Genomic DNA, 19,019 nt, shown 5'->3' with positions numbered 1-19,019 from the left:
TGTTACTGTTATTCCAGTATTTCCCTGGTTCTAACCAGGAAGATTTCAATAAAAAGTACAAAGGAAGGAAGGTTGACGCGTTGAACAATATAGAATGCAAAGTTGGGGCGATATGCATACCATCTATGGAAGAATTATGAAAAGCATAGACTCATGTCTGCTTAGCAGGACTGTAGTGAGCCCTTGGCTCAGCCTTTTCTGCTTCATTAAGTAAGGATTAAGGATATTCTTTACCTCCTTGCTTTCCTGTTCTGCTGTAGCCCTGTGGCAAAATGAAGAAATAGAGACATTGCAGATGATACATCAGGCCTAAGGACAGTGTCTGTGTGTTTCTTTTCTTTTGTCCATGTGTCATCCAGCCGTTTCTGTGGAATTGGCATGTGAGAGTCTCGGTGGTGTGCAGTATAAATTTCCGGCTGGCCCTTGATAGAACGCAGCTACTATTTTTTTGTCTCAAGCAGCACCATGCTTTGCACATGAATATAAAAATGTGCCAATCACACGTCTCCTTTATGAAGTTTCAGGGGCATGCCACCTTACCGAGCCTTCTGTGTCCGTGGAGTGTCCTTGAACCACCTCATTCAATTTACTCCAGTGTTTCCTAGGCTTCTTGAACCTTCACCTCCAGCTCACCTGGTGCCACTCCTCACATCTCATCCTCAAAGATAAGCTGTTAAACTGGCGTGGTCCACAGCAGCTGACCAGGCCTTTCATCCTCAATCCGTGTTTCAGTGTTTCACATCTGTCATTCTCTTGGCCAACCAGACCTGGCCAATGGAGACAGGGGCACCATCCCAGAGTGCTGCAGTGGCAACAAGCAGCATCAAGCTGGAGCTGGATAAGCACCTGGACGTTTTTCTTGCCAAAGAGCTGTTCAAATGTTCAATGTCTGGAACTGGTTCAGCAATTCTTCTGTTGCCCTCAATGGCCTCTGGTGTTCATATGCAAGAACCAACAAGTCCAAGTCTCACATCTCTCTGGACTCCATCAACCACAACCAGTGCTCTTCACAGCCATCAGCCTCTTCATTGTACAATGTGGTCTCTTGCACTCCTTTTTCCCTGTTTCTACTTGGGTCCAACTGGTGTCCCAAATGTCAAAGAGAAGAATTCTGGTCCAGAATTTATAAAGGGAATTGAACTGATAATTTTTCATTTTCATGTTCACTAATTCGGCAATGTGTCTTCTCGTTTTAATATTAGATTACACTCTTTCGATCATTTTCCTCCGATAGATTACATTTTAGACAAAATCTTGCTCTTTGTAATACCCCTGTGTATCACCCTTTGGACTCTTAGTTTGATCTTTGTATTCAGCATGTCTCCTTTTGAACTGTGTCCTTTGCCTGCCTGCCATCTTTTGTGTCTCCACAGGGTCTTGTTGAAAATGGCATTTGCCACATGAAATCAGGTCTGCACGTGTGCCCCATACACACCACCCTGACATGGATGTCTCTGAATGTCTCTGTTTCTGAACTTGTATGTTAGGGCTAGGTTTAGTGAAGTCAGTTTTTTTTCATTGCACATCTTTAGAGAGATCCTGTTCCTTCTTGGAATACAATGTGATCAGTGTAATATGGGAGTATTGACATTCAATTGCACCACAAACACAGCAAATTGCTTTCATTCATTTTCAAAGCCTTCAATTCTGATTACTGGGTATATATCAATTACTTATCATAATAACACTGTCTTTGTCATATGTTTGCACTTTATATCAATTCGTAACTTAGTTTAAATGTTACATGTAGCATCTGGTTTTTGGACAAATGTTGTTTCATTTCATTATGTACTGTCTAACCTGTATGGAGCTGAGAGTCATATGCATGGCTTTTTATGACAATCGGAATCATGTTGAATAACATGCTCCACCTTTACAGCATGGAAAACCTGGATCCACATGTAATATATTTACTCTGCAAACTAAAATTTCTCCACATTGCAAGCTTATGCATCATAAATGCACAAATTTTCGCATTAACCATGAATCATTCCTTTTTTTCAAGGGTAATGTAAGCTTCCGCTTTAATGAATGACCATGCAACACGTGAAATCGAGTCATGTGCTGGACCCCTTGACATTTAACCCTTAAAAGCATAGAGTGTGTGTTGGTGCTGAGATGAGTGCATGTGTATTTGACTGCAGGTTGTTGATTTGAATTTTTAACCGTATTGTGACCAGATGTTGTTAGAAACCAATCCCCATTAGAGAGCAGATTAATATTTATGTGCAAAATTATTTAAATGACTGCATATGCTATATGTAAATATTTTTATATTCTGATAGTATATGCAAAGATATATAGAAAGATTGTCTATGAACTTTATATTTAGAGATTACTGAGGCTTTTGGATTTGAACAGAAAGTTTGCTGTGGGTGGGGACCTTGATGTGTTTTTTGGTTTATTTCTCTGTTTAAATGTAGAATTCAGATTATTTGCCATGTATTAGATTTGTAAATAATAACAGTAATAATAAAATACTACTTTTTTTTTGTTCATTAGTTGATGTTGTGTGACCTAACAGTCTGTCTGTGCTTCAGATAAATGAAAAATGATTCTTCAGCGAATCTTCTGACCTACAGTGGGTCACGTGCAGTCATACGCATAGACACACGCATTCGAGGTGAGTGACGACATTCCTACGCAAAACCCAGTATGACTCTGAAATGCAAGAGTCCGAGCATGAGGGTGAACTGCTGATCCAGTAGAAAATGTCGGCGTATCAGCTGTCTCCTCCAGGCATCACTGGGCGAATGCTGTCCGCTGGTATCTCCACTGGTTGCTGCTCAGTAACTTGTATTGTCTGAAATACATAAGGGAAATGTGTTGTTTTCTGTCATGTCAATTTGTTTGCATCTTTATAGGTATCATCTTAAACCCCACTTTGGGTAAGAGTGACTTCTGAAAAATGCTTTAAATGTAAAATGTAAATGTTAAACTTAACACATATATATAGTGTGTCAGTAAACACAGACTGACAGAATTTGCCAAATGAATTTACTAAACCTCCCCTGAGAGGCCTTGGTCTTCTGCAGCCCTGCCTTAATCACTAGATGGCAGCATTGCAACTTGCATTAAATCCTTCCAGTCTCTGAAGGTTGTTGCAAATGATGCAAATCGTCCCTCCAGCACCAGGTAAGGTCTGCGTTAGTGATGTCAGCGTTTGTGCTAATTTTACGTGCTGCATTAAAATTGATTTGAACATACAATATTGTGCTCGCTGGTATTTGATATTAAAAACCTCTGAGGCTGTTCGAGAAATGACATGGAACCCAGTGCGGGGACATTAGTGTGCATGACACTTTATTTGCCCCAATAATCATCTATGCAAGCTTTTGCTTTTCCCTTCAATCACCCTCCCCTGTGCTGTGAAAGCAGTGTGGATCAATTGTGACATCACTGTCTCTGAATGAACACAATCAATAATCCTTTTCCAACCGCAGGCTAAACCATTTGAATAGTTTTCTGCCCGTTCCCCTCCTCAGGGCAGTCTTTCACTGTATAGGCTATTTCCATGGGTGCCTAAAATTAAACACCCATTTTCATCATTAGTGTACATCAATAATGCACAAGCCTCACATCATATGAGGGAAGGGTGAGGGGGAGGGGTTGGGTTGTGACATTCAGTTCATAATGGTCAAATTTGTCATTTGCTGCTCTATCTCAACATGTCCCTAGCAGAACATTCAGAAACATCAGACAGGAAGATGACTTGATGTCCATCCTATTACACCCACACCCTACTGTTTTGAATCCGTAAATTCCGGCACCGTTTTACACATTCCTGTGTCAACAACATCTCTCTCTGTGGGAGGATTTCTATGGGCCATGTTCTGGTGTTACATTGGATTCCAGCTGACTTACATTCAGCCCATTTAGCCTAAAAATACCAAGGTAGGACATTTGGTCCATATTGTCCAGTGTTAGTTCATGATTCGAGACCAGTAATTTGGTAGATCACTAGGAACAGGAGATCAGTTTAAGGCCTCACCTCTTTCTAAAGGCTGCATTTGGAGACAGAATGTGCCACAGTGGATGGATGAAGTGGTCTCAGTTCAAAAACAGCTATTGGTGATGCTTCTGCTAGCATGAGTGGGCAGGAAACCGAGCCACTAGTGCGAGTGGAATTGAATGTGCGTGTAGGGTGCCCATGATGTTTCTGGCACATGCCTGGTCACCCTAACTAAACATCCAAAGATATTGGCCCTCTGCACCCTGAACCCTGCCACATGTGGAACTGAACCTCTGTCTATCCGGGCCGGCAGGGCTGGCAGGGGGATTATTATTCACTGCGTGGAGGGTAAAACGTTTCCTCCGTCTGCCACAGGTACATGGCCAGTGTGGATTATTTTGCCCCACTGCACCAAAGTGAACTGAATAAAAGGAGCAATGACCAAAACCATGACAATATTTCAATATCTCGGTATATATGTAACAAAGACAGAATCTCTTTTGGCATTGGTGGCACATCTACGCCGAAACAATTAAACGTGTTAATGTGTATTAGTCCTGCAGATTGTTTATTAACACATCTGTAATGGTACAGTTATTGAGCTGTGCATGGACGAGCTTCTTGTTGCCTTCTGTACTGGTGTGCCGCGCCTTATGGAAATCATGCGTAATATCAGCTGTTGTCATGTTTCTGTACCTGCATCATTTCTCTAGGCATGAGAGGGTGGGACTAGGATATGACGTGACCATTCATCACAGGACCCCATCTTTCACTTTTGATAAGCTTCTTCTCCTTTGCACCCCCCCCTGCTGCGTTAGTGTGGGGTTGGTGATAAAGACAGTTGATGGACGTTTGGGTGGGCTGCTGGATTATTTTCTGCATTTTTTTCCCCCTGGGTCGATCAACCTCCAGCTCTGCAGTTGAAATGTCCCTAGGTTTATGAAGCAGTGCCTTGCAGTCAACCCACAGTCTGGGACTTCAGAGATGCTCCACTCTGAAGAACCATGATCTGAGGTTCCCTGTTCCCCAATCGACACACTGATGGCTGCTCAGGCGCCTGGTTCTATTTGAGAGATTTCTTTGTTTGTCGTTGCTCCTAAATAATTAATAACTTGTTGCAATATGCCGTAATTAGATGTATGGCGGGTGGATTTTCGTGGCGTGACGCATTAATAATGGATGTGCAATGTTCAGCGATAGATCTGGACAGATGTGTTTTTCTTGCATGGAAAGACATAGTGTCCTTTGTGTCATTGTCATAGCATCCATCAGCAGAGTGAACCATTCCTCATACAAACATTGTCCATTATTGTCTGTGATTTTGTTCTGCAGCCCATACGCTTTCAGTACGGCTCCTGTTCATTGTGGCGTTTGAGTGATTAAAACGTTGGAAGCCTGTGATCTGTCTTAAATGCTTTCGTAGGGCAGGTCCCACTCCTCCTTTATGCCGGAGGTGGAGGAGTGCAGTGATGGAGTGGTGATGAGGGAGTGGGAGAGGTCACCGGGTGGGGTCAGGGCTCTACTCCCCTCATTTGTCTTTTCACCAGGCTGAAATGTCGAGCTGTTTAGAGAAGCAAGTAGGGTGCTTCCCGGCTGAATGTCAATGAGGAGTGCTTGGATGTCTTGCAATGTGTGTTTGTGTGTGTGTGGTGTGTGTGTGTGTGTGTGTGTGTGTGTGTGTGTGTGTGTGTGTGTGTGAATACACAGAGGCAGGTAACAGATACAGCAGTAATAGCCGCAGACATCCCCCTCCTGCCATTTACACAGTGAAGAGGATGGATTTCCTCTGAAAATTGGGCAGCTTCTTACAAAGATAGCAATCCTCAGAGCAAACACACACACACACACACACACACAGGTCTGTTTTATAGCTTTGTTAGGACCAAGGGTAATAACTGCCTCTAAGTAGACTTTTCTAAGACTAACCTTGCTTGTACACCAAAGCTTTACAATTAAAAAGAACACACACTGACAGACGTTCCATATATGCAGTTAACCTGGGACATTATAAGCCTCTGACCTGCGGGAACATGCTAATGAGTTTACCGATTCCATGGCAACGCATCCCATTCTGAAGACTTTCAAGGGCATCTTCTCACCAGGGCTTGACAGCAACAATGCACACATGAAAGAAGTAGAAGTCTTTCAACTCCCTTCACTACTTGTAAAAAACGATTCCTAGATTTAAATTTTATTGAGGGTATTATACTGTTGGCATATTCTGAGGAAGGAAAACACATACGGAGGCACAATGCATTACAAACATGTTCGTAATTGAATAATTTTCTTATTAAATGGCAAGTGCCAGGGGTAGAACACAAAAACAATCTGTGCAGCACCAGACAGAGACATTCAGAGCAGAATAGAGGAAGTGTGACAATCGTCATAGTACAGTAGACATTATGTAGTATACTTTCCAGTGTACAAAATATCAAATTTACATACACCTGAGAAACATGCCTGATGCCTTTGCAGATGTTTTTTTTTTTTGCCAGATTACCCATTGAAGAGTTTGATTTGCTAGACTGTTTTCGGCCAATCATGATTAAAATGGCCTAAAATGGAGAAAGCAGTCAATAAGTGGCACATAATGACAAATAATGTGTCCAGGCTGCAGGAGCTTTTACTCTCACAGTCAGTTTTGATGTCACCTTTTTCGTGAATCCGCCAGTGACCAATAATTACTTCAAGAGCCAGAAGAGTTTATACACGCGCACACACACGCACACACACACACACACACACACACACACACACATAGTACAGTACAGGACAAGTTTGGACACACCTTCTCATTCAATGTGTTTTATTTATTTTCATGGTAGATTCTCACTGAAGGTATCAAAACTATGAATGAACACATGTGGAGTTATGTACTTAACAAAAAGTGGAGACCTGGTCTCCACAGTCACCGGACCTGAACCCAATCGAGGGGTGAGCTGGACCGCAGAGTGAAGGCAAAGGGGCCAACAAGTGCTAAACACCTCTGCTAAACACCAAAGTCCCATGGAACAGGTTTTCTTCCATAAACCAGCACCTTGCACGTTCTTGGATATAAGCTGGTGAGTTGCAGCATCGGCCGCTAGGGGGCAGCAGCGGGCCCGTCTCCCCGCCCTCCGCGCCGCCGCTCCCGCCCACGACGACACGGCGCACCTGCCCGCGTCCTGCGGACGACTCGCCGGAGCCGGAGCCCGAGCGCTTGGGTCGTCGCGGCGCGTCGGTTCGCTGTAAACTTTCTTTCCGGGCTTCGTTCGGGCTTTTTAAATGCATGTTTTAAGCCTGACCATGCTGACGTGCCGCTGACGCCCCGCGGTGCCGTTCTCATCCCAGGGCGCGGAGGCGAGGATGGATTAATTTTCTTTTTTTTTTTACATATATATTCATGTATTTATATACATATATTTTATTCGCCATGGACTTATTAAAAGTTTCCCTCGTGCTCGGCACTTTTGGAATTTGGTCAGGTAACGAGCTTTGACGTTGATTGTTGTGGTTGGATGTAGAATCTCGGTAGTAGAATTACGCCGCGAGTAAATACGCGCCGTGCAGGTCGACTGCGGCGCGTTTCACGGAGTTACATCATCGTGCGGCTGGTTGCAGGTTCGGGGGCCGAGCCGGCGCAGCGCGTCGACGTCCTGGAGGAGCTGAAGCTCGGCGAGTCCTTCTCCGGAGTTCTCCAAGTTCGGGGCTTCCACAACCAGAGCAGAGCCTTCCTCTTCCAAGGTACGTGGACGCGAACACGACGAGACCTCCTGGTGAATTAATGTGATGAGAGGAAGAGGAGCAGATGTGGGAACACTTAATCTTAATCTTAATCTCGCAGTGGATCAACAGAGCAGCAAAACATCAGTGGGGCTTTTTAAGACCCCGGATTGTGGGAGCGGAGGTGTGTCTGGCCATTAGGATGGAGTGGTCCGTTATTTCCTACTTGATAACAAACACACACACACACACACACACACACACACACATACAAAGCTGGTATTTGAAGTAAGATAAGATTCATCTGCTGAGATACATAAAACAAAGATAAAACCCACTTTGCATGTTCAAACGCAGATGTGGAGGACAGTCAATAATATTCATATAATTTGGCTCAGCTGTTATATATATATATATATATATGTGTGTGTGTGTGTGTGTATGTATGTGTGTGTGTGTATATATATATATATATATATATATATAAAAAACACACACATAAACACACACATCACACATGGTAGCCATGCTGTAGAGATCTGTGGCTGCTCTGTCCTCACCTAATTGGGTCAGATGGTACAGCATTGATCTCTGGTGCCGAGAGGAGTTATGGGATTGTGGTGAGATTACAGTGGAGCTGTTGCGATGCCGCTGATGCCGCTGTATTGTCGTTTATTTATTTATTTATTTATTTATTTTGCCGCCGCTGTCTGTGCCTTGTTTAAATGAAGGCCCTGTCAGACTCCCTGCGGACCGTCCTTCACTGTGTTCTAACGAAGTGAGGGAGGGCGGAGAGACGGGGGAGAAGGAGTATGGGAGGTGGACGGGGAGAATGCTGGGCAGTAATCAGGTCTTACTGCGCTGATGTCACATTGTGAGTGTGAAGGGGGCTTTGTGTTGGTGTGCAAGTGATAAGTGAATTGCGGCTGCTGCAGGACCCTGTTTCCCTGTGTCCCTGTGTCCCTAATTTGTTCCCCTTGAAAGTGGCACAGACCGCCTCCAACAGAGATGCTCTGTTTGCTTTTTGTAAGGGAGCGCAGGCCGTAAAAATGTGCAACTTTATCTAGTGATTTACTCTGCGTATACGGGAGGAAAGACAAATATCAAATTGCATAAAGTAATCTCGGCCCACACACACAAACCATTTCACTGATGGTTAAAAGCAGAGGACACATTTCGTTGTGTCACCGTGTGCTGTGCTGCCATGTTTCACAATGACTATCACTTCACTTTTACTTTCATCTTAGAATGTGGTACTTTTCAATACTTTTTTACTGTGCATTATTTTCATCTTTTATGCGCATTCTGACTCTGCCTTGCTGAAACTGAAACCTGATGCTGTTTTTGTATCACATATCCTTCCAAAACATGGACTAGGATCACGTTCTCATTTGGACTGAATTGTCCTGGAATGAGATCTGTCATCGTCCACTCAGACGTTAGCACACGCACGCGCACCCACACATCCTGCAAGAGGAACCGGACTTGGTGTGTTGGCCGTTTAGCCCGACAGGTTTAGCCTTTACAATGCGCTTTGATTTGAGCTGATTAATGCGATGCTAATCGGTGCAGACTCGCTTGTTCGCCGTGTTGCTGTAATTGGTCATGAAATATTCATCATGTGTAAACAGACCTCTCCGCACCAGTTATAACGTAACGGGGAAGACTATCAGGACGCCGCGCAATGTTCTTACAAGTTCTGAGCACCTTCTGGCAATGATGGCGTGAGTTCTGTTGAAAAAGGTTTAAACTTTGCTAAATAAAAACCCAACAAAACTACAGTTTAATAGCGGCCATGTTCTGGAGAACTTTCATCGGCTGTTAGAACCTGCTCTCTGTTTGACCCCAGTAGCCAGAGGGACTATTGGTAACCGGTCCCCCTCGGCGCTGTGCATACTGGACGCAACCGGGCAGACGGGGCGGAAGCTCGTCCCGCGGTTTGGAGACTATAAGTGGACAAGGGAAGATGGATGCAGGGAGCTGCACCAGATGTCGGCTCAGCAGGCCTGTCTCCGCATCCCGAAATAGCAGGGAAGCTCTTGCGCTGTTCTCATTTCCCACCGGACCCAGTTCCGAGCCCGTTCTGTGTTTATGGATTCTGCTGGGTACCGAAACCATGTAATGATTGCTGCCCTCCCTCCCTCGCTCTTTCCTCTCTCGCTTTTAATTCCTGCTCACCGGCTCCCTCTCCCCTTCTCTTTCTGTATTCTCCTAGACCCTCAAGGTCAGCACTCATGGAAAGAACATTCCTCACACGATACATAATGCAATATGTGATTTCTTGCAGCGAGGACGATAGAATCCTGCCAGCGTTTCTTGAGCATCGTTGGTATGATTGGCTCGTGTCACAGTCTAGTTTGGACTCTGTCCATAGGACAAAGACGGGCAAACTGCAAAAAACAGTGAATGATTTAGAATATTAGCTAAGCATGATGCACCTAATAAAGATGGTAAATTTATCCGTTGAGCAACTGTCATGTTTTTTTTACTGTTATACACTAGATCTTTTACATACAGTACTGTGCAAAAGGCAGAAGTGAAACAAGTTTTTCTCCCAACAGTAAGGGACGATCTAAAGGTAAATTGCATGCATATTAGATAAACAGTGATTTCCTTTTTACTGGTTTGTATTGCATTTGAACAGTACTGTAGTACTGTGCATTTTGGGCTTGAAATATTTGGACCATCAGAGCTAACCCATCTACACACATACACACCGAGGAACATTTGCATTATGTTCCAGAGTTTACTGCAGATCTGTGAACAGCGGTTCGTAGTCTTGAGGGTTTTATCGTGGCCCACCAGGCCATTACCTGCTGCCTGGCGTCTGGATTATGGCCTGTGGCTAAAATCCAACCTTCTCCAATGTGATTGCTTCTGAGATACCTCATCACTTATTCATTAAGTCCATTAAAGTACCAGAGACGTCTGCATTGGAGGGCGATGGGGACATGGGGCAAAACATCTAGGGAGAGAGGAAAAGAAGACTCCTTCTCCAACTTGCTCTTGTTCTCCTCTTTTTCTTTCCCTTTGCTTTGCTCTGATTGTGAAGAAGGCAAATGGTTGAACGATCTCTCCTGGATGGTCCGCATTGAAGGCAGTGTAGAAACATCAGTGTGGGGTAACTTGGCACAGGATCCCACCATGAGAGGAACAGAAGTGCTTGTCACGACTGAAGAATCAAGGAAAAGCTTTTGGATTTTATTTCTTTATTTTTGACACCGATCATATTTGTGCATTGCTTTTTTGCTAATGCCACTTCAAGTACATCATCTGGATTTATTGGAATATAAAGAAAGAAACTAGAAAGGACCATAGCCCAGTCCTTTTTTATGCTTAGCTTTTATGCTTAGCTTTTATGCTTAACCCAGATGAAGACCTTTGCTGTTGTTTTTGTAAATAAAATTTTATAATGGGAAGAGCAGATAGGGATGGTTGACAGCTCTCACACACTCATCCTGGATGATTTAAACTCCAACCTGCAAAAACATTACATGCCTGGTGGATGTCCCCACTTTCTCCCGTTCCCCTGCATTCTCAATTCTTGTATAACCTGGTGTCTGTCTGTAGGTGTCTCAGGTCCATGGACAGCTACAAAGACATATTGGCACTATTTTCAAGCTTGCACTCAGCGCAGTGCTACATACCAGGCGTGGGTCAAAGACATCTTCAGGATTTCCATGCTCAAGCGGACCTCAGTGACAACTTGGCAGTTCAAGATCACTTCCTAATGCACTAGGCCACCACTGCCCCTAGAAAACTATCTAGTCTTGTTTATCACTGGAATAATATAGCCCAAGGCTTGCCAAGAAAAATTACAATAGATATGTTTTATCAGTACTTAGCAAAACAGTTTTATTGTGGAAGGTAATCAAGCAAACACATTTTTCCACATTTAATGCAAGTGAAAAAACTATTGTGCATTAGGGAAATTATTCCTTCAAAAATAAAAACACTCAAATAGACACACAATTTACAGTATGTGATGGTACAGGTGTTTGGAGACAGCAAAAATGTACATAAGAGCAGCAAAAGACAATAACACAGACACTATGTTGACTGTATAATCTAAGATTCAATATACAAGTATGCAAATAAATAGTCCTACAATAGAAAAAAACAGTGAATGTGAGTTTAAAAGTACAGTGAATGTGAGTACAGAAAAGCACCGTAATCCAAACATCCTAATCGTCCCATTTTATCCCACAGATTCATGTCCTGAAATGCTGAATGGAGTACAGCTATGCCTTAGCTGGGATTATTTAGATAATAAACGTAAAACTGTACACGTACCTCCGTTTTAAAAGGATTATTACATGTTTTTTTTTTCTCATTTGTCAGACTCATGGAGGAACGTACGGGCGTCGGCCGCTGTAGCCGAGGGGCTTCTGCAGAAGCTGAGGGGCAGAATCGAGTTCACCCTGCTGCTGACCCTCAAACAGGAGAGACTCAACTCAGGAGTCATCCTCTCCATACACCACTCCGAGCAGAGGTACACACACTCAACTTTCTATTCATATCGTCTAAGGGATCAGAGGCCATGTCTATGTGCTTACCTGTATCTTTACTGTATACAGTACTGAAAAGACCCCAAAACCCCAATGCAATGTCTTTAAAAAGTATCTTCAGTGTAAAGAACAACAAAGAGTCATGGAAGTGATGGTATGCCCCCCTACAACCTTGATCTCACCATTGAGTCTGTCTGGGATTACAAAAAGAAGCCCCGAAGGTCTGTTGTTAGTTCTCCAAGATCTGGAGAAGAATTAATAAAAAAATTGATTACATATTGATTTGATTTTGACTTCACTGCATTTTGTTTCATTGACTAAATTAAACTATTCATTTTTAAAAATCTTCTTAGTTTATAGTATTTTTAAAACTGCCTAAAACGTTTGCACTGGACTATACATTTTCAGACATTCAATGTGTTCTTTTTCTTCGCTATTTATTGTACATTATACAGCTGTGATTGTTGGTGTCAATCATTTCATAAATCCGGCTAATCACAATCATAGGCTGTGACATTTTTCAGTAATTGCAGCCAAAGTGAGTGAATATGTGCTGGAATTATGGGATGATAATTCCATGGGGTCAGCAAAATAACAAAATCTCATTAAGGTTTCCAGAGCAATAACAAGTGTTAACAGCTCTTGGCTTTTGTGTTGTTATTAGTAATAAAGTTGTGGGAAAAGTTTATTTTGCTTGATTTTTTATACTTGCCTATTACACATAGATGCAATAGCTGTTACATAAGAATTGTGCCTCACATGTAAAATTTTCACATGAATTCATTTTCTCTTGACCATGAACTGGAAGGGAAGATTTAGAAAACGAGTGGAAGGAGAGTTAGGGGAGTGAAGGGTTTAAGGGAATCAAATGGAGTCTTGAATTAGTTAACACTTGGTGACCTCTTGGCCACCTCTACCTCTGAGCTGATGTCAGCATGGTTCTAGGCAGGACCAGTGTCCATTGTCATCCCTTGCACAAATTTTTTACTCTTGCACAATTTTTTTTTTACTTTTTACTTTACTTTGCTCATTTGCACCCCTTCACCCTACCTGTTACACATATTTTATGTTTTATGTTAAAAACATAAAAGTGTAATATTTGGTTATGTTTGCAATATTTGCATATTGATTCATTGTATACTTGCAATATTTGCCATACTGTAGCAGTGGTCTATAGCAGTTGCTAAAGCATTTCACTGCATATCATACCGTGTATGACTGTGTATGTGACAAATAAATTTTGAATTTGAAATTTGTTTACCCATATCAATCCCTGCAGAAATTGACATTTCATGAAGATAGGCTGTTGAAATCTCATAAGAGACTTGTCAACCGTTCCTGAATATTTCCATTTTCCCCTTTTTTGATTGAATGCCTGTATTATCCATGAAATTGGCTGACTGGTGACATTTATTAAGCAGTGTATTGATCACTTAGTCACACTGACCTTTCACCCTGTCACACTTCCCTGTTTTCCCGTACTACTTGACCACCTCCTCAAAAATCACTATAACACTATTTTCCCAGTCAAAGTATTAAGATGAATGACAGTGTGTCCTCAGTGAGGGTCACTGAGTTTCTGGGTCTAAGGGAACTGATGTTCGGTAGAGAAGTCAAGGCAATTATTTTATGAATTATTAGTATTAGTGTTACCTGGGATGTCTACATCAAAATGTAATTAAGTAATCATTATTTTTGTATTTATACATTTATTAAAATACATTTGTGTAAATACATATGTTTAATAGTATGGTGTCTATATATATGTTACACAATATATGTTATGCTCACAAAATTATTACTCAACCGTTGCAATTTATAGTAATATGACAATATTTCTATGTTATGCAATGTGCATTAGGATCAGTTATAGCAGCTCCTGACTAGGGAATAGACTGACATTTATATGTTTGTCTGTGTGTGTGTGCGTGCGCGCATGTCTCAGGAAATGTCAGTCACTTTGTTCATCAGATCAGTGCTAAGTTCACACTTTTGGTCTGTACACTGAGGAGCGGCATGTTCTTTTCACAGCACTCACCAGCAAGAAACCTTCTCGCCTGCTAGAGGAAGTTCATTAGATTCAGTCAGTAGATAAGTTTTCTGCTGCTGATCTGTAATTAGGTTTTTTTTTTTTTCATTCAGTTTCAGCTTTCGCTGTAATCCTTACGCTTCTCCGAAAACACCGTGCTAATGCACTCACTTTCTTCTGCTGGCAGCTTTACTTTTTCCATATTAGCATCATTGTGCTCTGCGATTCACCTTTGCCTGGACTCACCTCTTTTACAGATTGTTATTTTCATGAAGTTGTGTCAAGATGTCAGCCTGGTTAACCCCTCAGCACCATAGACAGCTCCTCAGAACTGTTGTACAGTGTTACTGGCAGTTGTTGTTTTTTCTCTCAATTATTATATTGGACCGAACATTTACAAGGAATTTCCACTCTAAACTTTTTTGTCTTAGTATATGGCTAATGTAGTCCAGCGGCTCGGGGTTACTTTTATTGCAGGGTAAACATTGTCATTATCAGCAGAGTGAATGAGAAGTTGGATGTTTAATTGCACAATGAATGTTGTGTTTTTTTCCAATAAATCACAACCTTCACATGTAGAGACTGCATTTCGAAAGCACATGCAGATACAGATGAACACAGTTAAGGCCTAAAGTTCATTGGGCAGGACGTGGGCTAGACAGCCAGCTAAACGTTGCTGAGAAACTCAAATTGATCCCTTTCTTCTGGCCCCTCCCTCCCCAGGTTTCTGGAGCTGGAAAGTAGCGCGCCCCGCAATGAGATCCGCCTGCACTACCACACCCAGGACCAGCGGCCACACACCGAAGTGTTCCCCTACCGCCTGGCAGATGATCGGTGGCACAAGATCTCGGTGGGCGTGAGCTCCTCGCACATAGTCCTGCATGTGGACTGCAGCAGGTCAGCAACACGCTGAACTTGGACTTGAACTTCACTTCATAGTCAGCATTTGCAAAGTCATGGGAAATGCAGGCAGAATGTGTGTGTTTGCTAATACAGTGTATTAAATAGATTCCCATCATTCTTTAACGGTTACATTGTTTTTTTTTTTCAGTAGTAGACTTGTGGGTAACAAAGTCAAACCTTAAATAATTGACCCATAAATTCACAGGTTCAAACCCCACTTACGCTGAATGTGTCTCTGAGGCATACATTCAGCTCTGACTCTTAACTATAGAAGGATTGTCACTATGATTAGTTTCTTTGGATAAGTAATGAAAATACCTTTATTAACAATAAAGGGGCACCAAAAACCTTCAGAATCAGACTATACCAAATAATTACACCAACCCTGGGCACTAAATCGCTACTACAGTAGCCTAAGCCTCTGCTACTTTATTATAATGTGGCTATGAGGTGGTTTGAGAAATGCTGACCTAGAGGATCGGCAACCAGTATTTGTTATGACTCCCCAAAGTGAATTATTGTTACTGTATTGTGTAGAGTGTTCTATTGTACACTGCTCTGTTGATCATGTTATTTTCTTTTTTTTTTTTTAGGATTTATGAGAGGGTAGTGGACACACCTGCAATGGACATCCCTGCTTTATCATCTGTCTGGCTCGGACAGAGGAATGCAGCTCATGGTTTCTATAAGGTACAAATGCAGTTTTTGCAATTCAATTAAATCACGTAGAAACAGACTCATTTCTCTCATTGCAAAAAAAAAGTGAACGGCTCTGCTTGTTTTGCCAGGGCATCATGCAAGACGTTCAACTGGTCCTAATGCCCCAAGGCCACATCTCCCAGTGTCCAGACCTCAACCGCAGTAAGCACTCATCTAAAGAATTGCTAGGGCATATTTCTTCAGATAACTACCTTAAATAAGACGTCTGCGGAGGCGTGCCGGCTCCTCAGCCCCTCTGCAGGGAAGTGTTTATGTGCTCAGTGGTGTCTCATTGTGATTCATGACTCTGATGCTGTGTTTGCTTATAGCATGTCCCACTTGTAATGACTTCCATGGGCTAGTGCAGAAGATAATGGAGCTTCAGGACCTACTGGCCAAGACCTCCAGCAAGGTAGAGAATGATGGGTTTCTCGATTCCCCGCTCAGCCCTGTGTTATTTTTCTGGCTTTGCCTGATAGCTTCAGCTCATTTTGGCCTGTCAGGAAGTGATGATGGGTTAGAATCTGATGTCCCTGAGATCCTGTGCTACATGTCAAACTCCAGTTTTGTTGCCAGCATGGTCTGCTGTGCCTTTGAGGGTGGGTAATAAAAGATGAATGATAACAGTGGTTATGATCTGTCTGTCTCCCCCTCTCTCTGGAGAACAGCTGGCCCGTGCTGAAGAGAAGATGAAGTCCCTGGATGGATGTTACTGTGAGAAGACGTGCAGTCTGGATGGAGAGGTGTACAGGGAGGGTGATGCGTGGATAGATGGATGCAGGAACTGCACATGCTCAGTAAGCCCTGTTCCTCCCCCTATCTTCTTTGTAATTTTCTCTATTTTAGAAGAAAAAATGTTGCACTGAAGCAGTAATATTTTTATTATTATTATTCCATCTGCACACACTGAAAAATGGGCTGCATCAGTATTATTATCATTGAAATACTAATGTTACAATATTGCTAAAAAGGGGGTGTATTGGAGCAGCACAATTTGTCATCAACTGTCAAATCATAGAATAATAACAGTTTAACTTAGAACCAGTTCAACAGTCAAAACAAGATGAAATATGAAGGTTGTTGAGCTCTATATACATATATTTACACTATTGGCTTTAGATTGTTTTCTTGTCATTAATCTTAGATCTGTAGATTCATCACTCATTTTTATATATAGTAATAATAATCATTTTAACTGAGAAGTACGGTGTTTTGACGGACATACATCGATCTGCTTAAAGATGTGACCTTGGGAGCAAAACCCATTTAGACGTAATTTACTGTTATGTTCTCCGCACACACACATGATTACACTCACTGCCATCAGTCCAGAGAAGCAATGCGGTGCATGTGGGATGGTCGATGCTGCGGCCCAGCACCTTCAGGAGGTATAAACATCAATAAAACAATCAAGTGCACATGCACTCCTGACCTCTCTTCTCCGAATGCGTGGGGGGGTTGTTAACGGGGTCCGGTGTTTGTTCTGCAGAATGGGACGGTGAAGTGCGAGGCGGTATACTGCCCACCTCTCCTCTGTGCTCCAGATACTGCCCCTACATACATGCCCGGAGCGTGCTGCAAAGAGTGCCAGCGTGAGTATACACCATAACTTTTGTTCAATGTCATTATTTAATTGGGAGCTTCAATATGAAAAATACTTATCTACAAAATCCAAAGGAATCTACGCCATAAGCAGATCATCTATAGATTTTATTACTGTTGTAGTTACATGGAAGAAATGCATGTGGGTTTTTAAGAGTGTTACCCTTACTTCCAACCCTTTTCACTCATGTGAGGCTTTATTCATTCCATTATGAATTACAATAAGACTATAGATTCATCTATTAAACTAATGGAGATTATGATAGAAACAAAAGAAAATCATGTGAACAGATAACGTGTGCATGTGCACTTTTATAAGACATGGATATTGCATTCATATAGCCTTAAATTCCTATATATTAATACAAACCTATAAATTAAAAATAGTGAAACAAAAAAGTAAATAATATGTATAAAAATATAATCATTGATATAATAATAATACAAATAGTATTTTATAACAGAATAATATAATGTATTACTTTTGGTATTACAGGGATTATATAGTTTACATAGTTTAGATGTGTTACATTATACATAGAAAATAAATGAGTGTGTGTGCATAAGTGTACTTCAACAACACTTTTCACCTCTTTTGGTTATTGTGTGACATTTTATAAACTAGTTCTTTGTGTTTTGCATAAGTATCTCCCTTTCTCCCAGTCATGTAGCTCTCCCTGCTTCCCCATCACTCTTCTCTTCTCTTTTTCTTCCATTCATCACACAACATCTCAACATCTTTTCTTCCTCATCTCTTTCTGTTCCTCCCCTCCCACGGTTCTCTCTGTCTCACGCTCTCCATCTCTCCTGCATATCCCACAGTGCAGCACAGCATGCAGCGCACAGTCATACCGCTCGCCATGGTAACTGACCACATATCCGCGTTGCTAAGAGACACTACTCTACACCAGGACGGGCCCACTCTCACACACACTCACACACGCATGCATAAATTTTTCACAGTGCCGTGTCTCTGCGAGCTGCCCAATCATAGGCCAGGAGATGAGTGTTTGAGTAATGAATGCAGCCGTGTTTAACACGCTCGTGTATAGACAGCTTTGAAAAGTCAGCTTTAATGTGAGATTTCCTGGTGTGTGTGTGTAGCTGTGTGTATCTTTAGAGGCCGTGTGTATGTGGAGCGCGACAAGAAGAGTGTCCGTGATGCTGAAGGAAACTGTCAGTTGTTTGAGTGTCAGGTAAGAACAATCCTTTGGTCTAAACACACACACACACACACATGCAACACATACTGTATATACTGTTTAAACATATTTGCAGCAATTAATTATTGTGTTTAGTGTGTAGGGCTAATACATTACATATGTTGCCAGAAGGTTAAAACGAAGTTCTTGAGTAACTTGTTCAACACTGCTGAAGACACTGATGTAATAATAACCCAGGGTTCGTACCACAAACAGCAGAGAATTTTTTTTCCTGCCCTGTGACATATGAATGTGATTAGATTTAGTTTGTGCAATGAAATCGTTTATCTCCGTGTAACACAGTTGGCAGTTTGGATCTAACATGAAGAGGGTTACCGAAGCAGGGTGTGCTAGTGAAGATTCAGAGTGCATGATCAGGCAGGATCAACTGAATGGCAAAGCTGCCGTATTTTCCAGTAAAA

At 42.1% G+C, this 19,019-nt stretch overlaps 1 protein-coding gene across 1 annotated transcript in view; it reads left to right on the top strand.

The window, feature by feature from the left end:
- Nucleotides 1-7,104: 7,104 nt before the first annotated feature.
- The window catches only part of LOC114765084 (protein kinase C-binding protein NELL2-like), a 40,524-nt gene continuing 28,609 nt past the window's right edge, over nt 7,105-19,019 (top strand). Inside the window, exons 1-10 of the mRNA XM_028955159.1 lie at nt 7,105-7,416; nt 7,553-7,675; nt 11,996-12,146; nt 14,915-15,088; nt 15,688-15,784; nt 15,883-15,955; nt 16,123-16,205; nt 16,462-16,590; nt 17,283-17,385; nt 18,500-18,591. Coding sequence (XP_028810992.1) covers nt 7,335-7,416; nt 7,553-7,675; nt 11,996-12,146; nt 14,915-15,088; nt 15,688-15,784; nt 15,883-15,955; nt 16,123-16,205; nt 16,462-16,590; nt 17,283-17,385; nt 18,500-18,591 — 1,107 coding nt within the window. The 5' untranslated portion in view covers nt 7,105-7,334. The remainder of the gene's footprint in view (nt 7,417-7,552; nt 7,676-11,995; nt 12,147-14,914; nt 15,089-15,687; nt 15,785-15,882; nt 15,956-16,122; nt 16,206-16,461; nt 16,591-17,282; nt 17,386-18,499; nt 18,592-19,019) is intronic.

This window comes from Denticeps clupeoides, chromosome 15, assembly GCF_900700375.1.
Source record: "Denticeps clupeoides chromosome 15, fDenClu1.1, whole genome shotgun sequence".
Taxonomy (NCBI): Eukaryota; Metazoa; Chordata; class Actinopteri; order Clupeiformes; family Denticipitidae; genus Denticeps; species Denticeps clupeoides.
This window is presented reverse-complemented; position numbering and strand designations above follow the sequence as displayed.